Source organism: Limulus polyphemus, unplaced genomic scaffold, assembly GCF_000517525.1.
Source record: "Limulus polyphemus unplaced genomic scaffold, Limulus_polyphemus-2.1.2 Scaffold1735, whole genome shotgun sequence".
Taxonomy (NCBI): domain Eukaryota; kingdom Metazoa; phylum Arthropoda; class Merostomata; order Xiphosura; family Limulidae; genus Limulus; species Limulus polyphemus.
This window is the reverse complement of record NW_013667345.1, coordinates 62,243-72,493: the sequence shown is the minus strand read 5'-3', so window position 1 is coordinate 72,493 and position 10,251 is coordinate 62,243. Positions and strand designations below refer to the sequence as shown.

At 32.3% G+C, this 10,251-nt stretch overlaps 1 protein-coding gene across 1 annotated transcript in view; it reads right to left on the bottom strand.

Moving 5' to 3' along the window:
- The window catches only part of LOC106464754 (hemicentin-2-like), a 53,069-nt gene that overhangs the window by 29,784 nt on the left and 13,034 nt on the right, over nt 1-10,251 (bottom strand). The window contains exons 4-6 of the mRNA XM_013924911.2: nt 4,576-4,872; nt 2,364-2,654; nt 332-619 (exon numbers count right to left, since the gene is read on the bottom strand). Coding sequence (XP_013780365.1) covers nt 332-619; nt 2,364-2,654; nt 4,576-4,872 — 876 coding nt within the window. The remainder of the gene's footprint in view (nt 1-331; nt 620-2,363; nt 2,655-4,575; nt 4,873-10,251) is intronic.

The window sequence follows — 10,251 nt, the reverse complement described above, 5'->3', positions numbered from 1 at the left end:
CGCGCATTCGCTCTTGGCTGGTAATTTATAATAAATGTCGCGCATTCGCTCTTGGCTGGTAATTTATAATAAATGTCGCGCATTCGCTCTTGGCTGGTAATTTATAATAAATGTCGCGCATTCACTCTTGACTGGTAAGTTATAATAAATGTCGTGCATTCGCTCTTGGCTGGAAAGTTATAGATAAACGTAATTATATTTCTTCTCTGCAATTTCAGTAGATAATCGTATTTCATTTGTGTTATTGTTTATATTTAAATATGCATATTTAAAATATTAGTAGAAGGTGTTTGACAACACGCAAAGACGGTGTTTTATTTTACTATCTCACCTGCAGGAATTACCGCGTAGATACAAGGTTCTCGCTGCATCCCTACATTATTAGCTGCCCAGCAGAGCAGCGAGCCGAAGTCCTGATTGCTTCTAGGAATAAATCTGGTCACGCTTTCAGTGCCGCTTGTTTCAAAGTTCATGATCTCCCGCCTTTCTAAGGAATTATTGAAATTCCAACGGAACTTCACTTCCGGTGGGTCGGCCTCCACCTGACAGCGAATGTCAACACCATCATATTGAGGAACCCCGTAAGTTAACTTCTGACCAGGCTTACAGACTGGCGCATCTAGAAAAATAACACAATAAAAAAAATTATATTCCTTCATCAGGACTTCCTTTTTCGCTAATCAGGTGTTTAAATCAGAGTCTTTTGTATGAAGAAGAACAGCATGATCTAGTAAGTACTAAGTAAAACTGAAAAGCTATATCGCTAACCGAATGTAGTCAACGTTTACATGTTTCAGACTAAGAGTGATCCTTGCTGCTTTATGATTACAAGTGAAAAGTAAAATGAAACATCATTACAGATTTATAGCACCATTCGATTATAAAAAAATCCACTCACTCACATATAAAACTGCGTTTCTATAGAAATGAGCGTAATAGTTGTCTTTGAATGTCTCGACAGACATATAGTCGTGACCGTATTTTTTAGACCAATGAAGCCATAGAATGCAATGATTATTTTCTCCTCTATGCAGAATTCAAATATTTTTACATTTTTTATGGATTAGTTTGCGGTTTAATGTGAGAACCACGAGCCTGTAACTCCACATCTGTTAGACAATAACTAGAAGAGAGCCAAAAATCGAGGTAGCAGCTAGTTGTCATCTTGAATTTTGGTTGTCTACTTGCATGGGAGGGGAGGGGTAAACACTTTTTCTGGAATTCGTTTATCATGTAACATAGGATTTTATTATGCTAGTTAAAGCAAAATATAACAAATTATCCTAGACATGAATGGTGCTCTTCTTGTGTTGCTACTCTAATAAAAATGTCTTTTTATGTTGAGAGAACTTATTGTTTGAAACTAAGCACAAAGCTACACAATGGGCTATCTGTGCTCTGCCCACCACGGGTATCGAAACCAGGTTTCTAGCGTTGTAAGTCCTCAGACATACCGCTGTCCACTGGGAGGGGGGCGTTGAGAGAACTATTTTCATTCAAAAGAGGTAATGTTTAAAAGTGTTTCATATGGTAACCCATGTGTAAATTCTCCATTGTTTAGGTTTCCTCGTTGACTTCTAATTGAATAAGCCATTTGATCATGTATGTTTAAATTATTGAGATCTATAACCGTGGTTTATTGTAATATGCTATATTCATTTAGCTAACGCTTTATCACAGATCAACATTCTTGGCTAATCATGCAGTTAATAAAGTGAAGGTATATTACGTGAAATCTGTACAAATCTAACTGAAACTATCACATAACCGAATCCCCAAATTTTCGGTTGTGAGGGGCTAGTTTCGACAGATTTAAGCTTTATAGCCAGGTAGTAGTACCTAGACCTAACCGATAAAATATAATAGAACGTAATATAATAGAAACATACTTACTATTGAATGTGAAAGTTTTAATGCTGTAGTAATAACGGAGGAAATATTCTTATCATTTTTCTGAAGACACTATAAAAACACACTTTCATCATGTGTCCGTAATAAACATTTTAACTAATAAAATAGTTAATTTATTATTGATTATATTAAGTCTGATATGTGAAAGTGTAATTCTAAAGTGTTAGAATAATAAAAAACTACATAAGACTAAAATGTGAAAGGGTATTCTTTAGAAGTAGAATAATAACAGTCTGCGTTTTCATTATTATAAGGATAATTGCAACACTAGTTTTTATACTATAAAAATATTATTTCAAAACACAATTTACTTGCCTTAGGTATGACTAGAAATTGAACTTTAAACATTAAAATGTTACACATTTGAAAACACTGTTTTATCAAATGGTATTGTTATTCAGTATAGGTAGTATGAAAAGGTTTATCTTTATACAAAAAACTAAAATCCTTACATTGTATTCGCAGGAAAACAACATTACTTTCTCCATAACCTTGCGGGTTTTTGGCAGAACAGAGATATCGCCCTCTATTGGAACGTTTCACCTTCTGCAACACCAATGACTGATTACTAACTATGACTCCGATAGAGGTATTAGTTACTAAATCACGTCCTTCCAATTTCCAGGTAACCTCTGTAACCCAGGGATTTGCCCGGATGTTACATTCTAGATATACATCATTTCCTTCCTGTAAATGAGTATGACGTAGCTTGCTGCCTAACCTAAGAATGAGTTGTGGTGGGTCTGAAAAACAACAACAATATATTCTGAGAGTGTTATTTTATCTCAGGAAAAAAATAAAAACATAAATATTTTGAGCTTTTCTGGGGAACCGTTTCCTCTCGAGACCTAACTGTAATGGTTCTCTTTCGACATTCTTAGCCCAAATTATATATATAAAGATAAAAGTGCTATACTTGCTGTCACTAAATAGTGAAAAAAGAGATAGATCAGACCGTTCCTGCCTCCAAAGTTCTTAATTACGGATAAAGCACTTGAGACGTTTGTATAAGCAGTTTGGGATTTTTCTTTCAAGTGCAATGAACAAACCTCTACTGCCCAGTTCAGATAGAGCAGGTCTTCCCTAAAGCTTCCCTCTCCCAACAGAAATCAAATGATCTTACTGACAAGGAGCAGCCTTTCCGCCAAACGGAAGATGTGAGGATTACAACGGCTTAAAGCACTTAACGTTCCAACCAATCAGATAAAGCAATGAATTAATACATTTAAGACTACGTTCTGTGTCCTGTTGTGTTACATGAGTCACGTACACATTCAATATAAGCACTTACGTATAGCTTTGTAAAATTTGGTATTGATGTATAAAGTTTTAAATGTCACAACATGTCATTAAATATTCTAAATTTGCCTCAGCTTATGTTTCCCTTAGTAACTTAAACCAACTGTAGCCGTCGTATAATCCTATTTTTATTTGTCTTCAAATATCAATAGTTTAATTACGAAATTGCAGTGAAGAAAATGAGAAATATACACAAAACAAGTTTTTTTCAAAGGACTCGTTTTCATTTAAAGTAAAAAAACAACAACAAAGAACCTAGAGCCATTCAACGAAAAACTATTTTTGTATGTATGTGCCTGAAGAACCTAGACACATTCAATGAAAAACTATTTTTGTATGTATTTACTTGAAGAACCTAGAGACAACAAATGAAAAACTATTTTTGTATGTATGTGCTTGAAGAACCTAGAGCTATTGTATGAAAAACTATTTTTGTATGTATTTATTGAAGAACCTAGAGACATTGAATGAAAAACTATTTTTGTATGTATGTGCTTGAAGAACCTAAAGACATTGAATGAAAAACTATTTTTGTATGTATGTGCTTGAAGAACCTAGAGCTATTGAATTTAAAACTATTTTTGTATGTATTTACTTGAAGAACCTAGAGACATTGAATGAAAAACTATTTTTGTATGTATGTGCTTGAAGAACCTAGAGACATTGAATGTACTTCACTATAACGATATTTCAAAAAGATAGTATAAATTTAACATATTTTTTCACAAATATACTCGTAAATTTTAATGCAGACAACGAAAGTAAACCAAATAGCTAATGATACATTTTTCTATATTGAAATAACCTTTTGTTTTTATGCAAAAGATGTGAGTGGATTCGTCTCCTGAGCTCAGTATTTCTGAAATATGTAACAGAAAAGTTTCTCCTTTATTTCTTTTACGAGACGTTTTTCTGCTTTGCGTACTTCATCAAAGAAAACCCAATAACAGCCTACACGGTCCACTGAGTTTCCGAGAGCCAGCTGACGGCAAAAAGTGATAAAGCTGAGTGGCCTCTAGTGTCGTAGTGACTGTCCTAATATCACCTTCTTTTCAACCAAATAAACTTAGTAGGCAGATATTCATTCCAACAAAATTTAAAGTCACTCAAATTTTCGTATTGAAGAACAAAGTTGACTATATATATATATATATTGACCTCTTCAGAGTTTCAAGACGTGTTAATTTCATTTATATAGCTATTTTAAGTTTCCGAGATTCTTTTAATTTTTATCTATTCACTTCTATCAGAAACTGCGTTTTAAATTTTTAGGTTATACTTAGAAGAACAAAAAAATGTTTGATAACAGTTGCATAATATACATATATTCTTAAATTTTAAATTACATGCATTTTACGTACTTACAATACACTTCCAGTCTCAAGCTATATTCAACTACGCTGTCTGGCATCAAAGGATTCATAGCCCTGCAGGTCAAGAACTTTCCGTTATCATCGCTAGAGGGCTTGATGGTGAGCACACTGGAAGTGTAATTACCATTTCCAGAAGACTTGCTCTTAGTACTCCGCAGTTCGGTGCTTCCTTTCCACCATGTGATCTCTGCAGGAGGTCGCGAGCCCATCGTCACGCATTGAATTTCAACCGTTTCTCCAGAAGAAAGAGGTTTTCTATTGCCCAGTATCTTAGCAGTCAGGGGTCTGACTAGAAATAGTATAAATCTACGTTGTAGTCCGACATTTCTTGAGAAAGTTTATTTGAATTTACAAGGATGAAACGTTTTAGATCTATTCGTAAGCAGAAACATTCTAATTTTTCCAACGAAGGGTTATAAACTTTACACAGAAACTGAAAACAGACGTTTTTCTCTTAAGTAAGAGAGACTAACATTATTCCATTTTGCAACTTAAGTCCTAATTATATTTTTGAAACATGTAAATATTTGACTACTATCATCATATATGTATATGATATTCCATACATTAAAAAAATGGACCTTATGTATTGTTTGAAAAATGTAGTCACTTTGCAAAGACCTAAAAAGCACATACTAGATGATTAATTCTTGTCACCACAAATTTAATTATCGTGAGATCCCGTACAAGTTGGGAAGTGTAAGTGTGTAACTACATCTATACTATTGTAGTTTGTAAGGAACAAAAAATATTTCCCTAATAAGCATCAAACAGTAGGGAAAAAAGATTTCGGAGCAAGAATCATAAACACAACCTTCTGATGTCACATTCCCTTCACATACTGGTATCCTAAAGTTGGAACTAAATGTTAGCCTGGAGCTCAGCCAGATAAGAGTCATTACATGCCGTAATTTGGCTTTAGAAGGAAGTAGAGCTTGACAAAAACAAGTCAGGAAAGGACTTAACTGTTTCATACAATTAGTGCTCAAGTATTTCACTTTTCTCTCTCTGTTTTCTCTCTCCATATTTGTATGACCAGATTTAAAATACTAAGCCAACGCATTTTCTTTCTAAGGTTTCAACATGCACTACAGCCTATAAAATATTTATTGAACAGCGACTGTGTATTAACTACATTATAACTGATTACAAGAGAAACATACTAATTCAGTTTATACAATAACTTTTGTCCGATTGTATTGTATTCAGTTTTTCACACAGTCTCATAGAATTTTGCAGTCGCAGACAATGAAGGAAATGAAATTTTTATTATTATTATTATTAATGATTGTTTGTCTTTGATTTGAAACAAACAAAAGGCACGTCACTTGTGATTATTGGAATATTGATTAATTATGTAGACCACTATGTAGTATTCCGATAAGTAACATGTTAACCAGAATCATGTTTAAGACGATATATCTAGCATCTAGTTGTTTTTTTTTATGACTCAACTGAATATTTTTCATAAAATTTTATGTATGAAAGAGTTAAGGCACGCATTTATTCGAATTCTCATCGTCGAATATTCTCGTCCTATATGACCCGGCTGCAAACATTCTTGGCATACAAAAATAGCAGCCGACCCCAAACTAGTTAGGATTAAGGTCGTAACGAAAAAATAATAATGAAAGGGAGGGAACAAATAGGCATCATATTGTATCAACATTTCTGAATGTTGGTAATATTTCCAATTGGTTTTTCGGTATGAAAGAGTACAAAATTTACGATAGCTGTTATCGAAACGTATAAAGCAGATTGGTATAAAATTTTCCTTGATCGATCTAGCTGGGATAGTAAGAGCTGATATAACTCATCTGAACAGAAATATCCTAGTAAATATGTTTCACATATTATAGGACGAGTTGTATGTTAGTAAATCAAAGTAGTTCAATAAGTTTCACGTTTATTTTAATTATTAACTGATGCTCTTGAATCAGATGATTGTCATCTGAAAATTCAGCAAAAGAAAGAACTCAACGGTCTTCAAAACTATACTTCTCTTGAAAGAAACTCCGACAAACAGCATATTAATAACCAATGTTCGCAAAACTGCAGTTTCCGAAATAAAACGTTTGTATCAAAGCACCAGAGTTCTTGTTAACATGGGCATTTTACATTTAATGACTATAATTACTAAATTTTAGCCAAAGGTGATATTCAGATAGAATACATTCAAATCCTTTGGAGCTTATATTGCGTAGAATTCAAGATAGCTTGTCTTTTTCTTAACATCCATTGATTAGAAAATAAATAAAATCATATTTATATCGACACAGATGTAACAATACACCTACTTGACGATGTGTTGAGCATAAGACCACAATATGAGCTATTTTGTTTTGTTTATATAATGTACAAAATAATGTGATCTTGTATAATAATGATGAATATTTTATGTACTTATGACACAGTATAGTCATTCGTTTAGTGTAGAAAAAATACAGTACGATGGTCATTCCATTTCTTTATAGAAAGTAACAATTGTTAAAGTATTACATTGTTCCTTGTTCACAAAAGAACATAAAGTGAATGATACTTGCGGTCATTTGTTTATAAAATGAAACAAGAGGGAATCCTCAATAGCCGCGACATCTGAAATTCTTTTAGGCAGGATTAGAGTAAATTAATCTATGAGACCCTTTTCTTTCTTTCTTTTTATTAGCTACATTTTTGTGCGCCAGCAATACTAAGCGTGGGGCGCGCGTATATCCGATTCGATTTTATTATTCATCAGGATCTCTACCGGCCTACCCTCAAATTGAAATTATTTTAAGCAATATTATAGTAAATTAATGTACGTGACTATTGGCGTGGCCAAATACATCGATTGAAAGGATTTGACCTCCTGAGTCCAAAACTGTAATTAGATGTTAAATCGGTCAAGAGATACGGAGCTATGAGCTAAAAGTTTGAGCTTGGAAAAAAAAATCCACGAGCCACTTTACCGCGGCTAATAACAATAGGTTGGTACACGACAACTGTTCATTTATTTGATAAACGTGATAGACGGTATACAACGTCGTTTTTTTATAACATGGTTGGCAGTACGCTTTAAAAAAACATGGTATACATGTGATAGACGGTATACAACGTAGTTTTTTATAACATGGTTGGTAGTACGCTTGGTATACATGATCGTATGTTTATAGAACACTTACATTTATTTTTCACAATATACGTTTATTGTTTATTGGAGCTTACATACGGTAGACCGTGTATTTGTCTAAAGCACAACCCACATGCTGACGAGTCCACTATCACAAGCTAATCATATGACTGAACTAATTACTTTCAAGTGATTTTAAAGAATCATCGCTTCATTCACTGTCTGAGTTGTTAGGTCACGACATGTCTCATCGATTGAAATACTTTGTAAGATTCTGTAAAATCTTAACTCGTCCCTTTGGTTATATATTTACCAACTAAAATATCTACATGAAAACAATCGAGGTTGTCAATTTTTACATATAAAAATCTCAAAGAGAAATACTGTAAAATCTGAAGATTGATCAAAAAGCGATTAGGGTAGAAAAGAAAAAGTCATGTTATTCGACGTTCTCTGAAAAACGCCTTTTCCTAATTCAGTATGTTGCATGATTCTGCAAGTTTATGGAAAAACCTGATGTAGAACATATTTGAAATTGGAAGCTTTGTTATATTTGCTCGATCCGTTGCTCATAAGTGTATAAATTGATGTATTTTTCTTTTAAATTGCAATATATGTAATAAAAAAATAAGTGAATTATTAACAAATGCAAACAACATATTTGATATTTATAACTGTTTGAAATATAGTGGAAAATTTCTTATTGGATATCCTAAAATATTATAATAAAAACAATGAATGAATGCGCGTTTCACAGCAGTTTATTTTCTAGTGTTTTATTATTAGAAAAGTTAAATTTCTTGGAGGTTTTTCTAGATCTGTTAAAAGAAAGAACCATTATAGTTTCAAACTCAAATTAAAATAACTGAGATATTCATCTGAATATATATATATTTCTGATATAAGACTAGAATTACATACGATAAGAAAGAAAATCATCTCGGCCACAAGCCTCATGTGAAGTTATATATGGATTGTTCTACTACTTCAGTAAGTTTGGAACAAAAACGAGTCTGTGTGTTTTCATTTTATGTTGTTGTTGATGAAGTATACTAGTGTTGGGAAAACAGTTGTTCAAAGGCTGTCTCTTCGAGTGAAAGAAATATCTGAATGAGTTTTGACACGTTTGTTTAGCGTTAAGCGCAAAGCTACACATTGGGCTATCTGTGTCCATCACGGGTATTAAAACCCGATTTTTAGCGTTATAAGTTCTTAGAGTTACAACTGAGCCACTGGGAGGTATATTGATATGTGAAATTTAAAATTTAAAACAATTCTTAAGTGGTTTTCAAAATATGAAAGTAAACTAATTGAAACAATTTAATCATTACATGTTCTCTTTTATATTCATGATCAAATACGACTTTGGTCCACGATTTAGGATACTTCGATTTTCTTGTTTTCAAAACTACCGACTGTATAATTTTCAGGAAAATTGCAGCGTTTGAGACATTATTTCTAAGTAATATTCAAAGTAAACAGAGCAGTACGAAATCAAACAAAAATAAAATAATAATATAGTGTGTTTTAACTATGTGCTAAAGAATCTACCGCAGTGAAGGAGATTCATATACAATCACTAACAGTCCACTTATAGAAGCAAAGATAGAAATAATATGTATTCTTAGTACTAAACAATGTACATCCTTAGTACTAAATAATACGTACCTTTAGTGCTAAACAATATGTACCCTTGTTGCTAAATAATATGTATTCTTAGTACTAAACAATACAAATCCTTCGTACTAAACAATACAAATCCTTGGTACAAAACAATACAAATCCTTAGTACTAAATAATATGTATTATTAGTGCTAAATAATATGTACCCTTATTACTATATAATACGTATCTTTAGTGCTAAATAATATGTACTCTTGTTGCTAAATAATATGTATTCTTAGTACTAAACAATACACATCCTTAGTACTAAATAATATGTATATTTAGTGCTAAATAATATGTACCCTTATTGCTAAGTAATATGTATCCTTAGTACTAAGTAATATGTACCCTTAATACTAAATAATATGTACCCTTATTGCTAAATAATATATATCCTTAGTACTAAACAATATGTATCCTTAGTACTAAACAATATGCATCCTTAGTGCTAAATAATATATATCCTTAGTACTAAATAGCTAATTGAATAAATTGAAGGAAGAATGTCATGAAATAAAATCCAAGTTATGAATAGAACAAGAGTATACAAGAAAATTAAAACAGTACAGATGAGGAAAATAGTAAAATAATAGACGTGCCATGAAAACTTTCACCATAGAATTAGTAAATAAACAACGAACATGACTTAACTATGACTAATCACTGTAAAAGGTATGGTATGAAGGAAAAAATACGAACAAATATGTCATCAAGCAATTAGATTGTCGGAGAGATGAATATTTAGCTAACTTATTTGAAAGGTAAAATAGAAAGAAGATAAGCTGTTAACTTGTTTGAAAGGTAAAATAGAAAGAAGATAAACTAGTTAACTTGTTTGAAGTAAAATAGAAAGAAGATAAACTGTTAACTTGTTTGTAAGGTAAAATAGGAAGA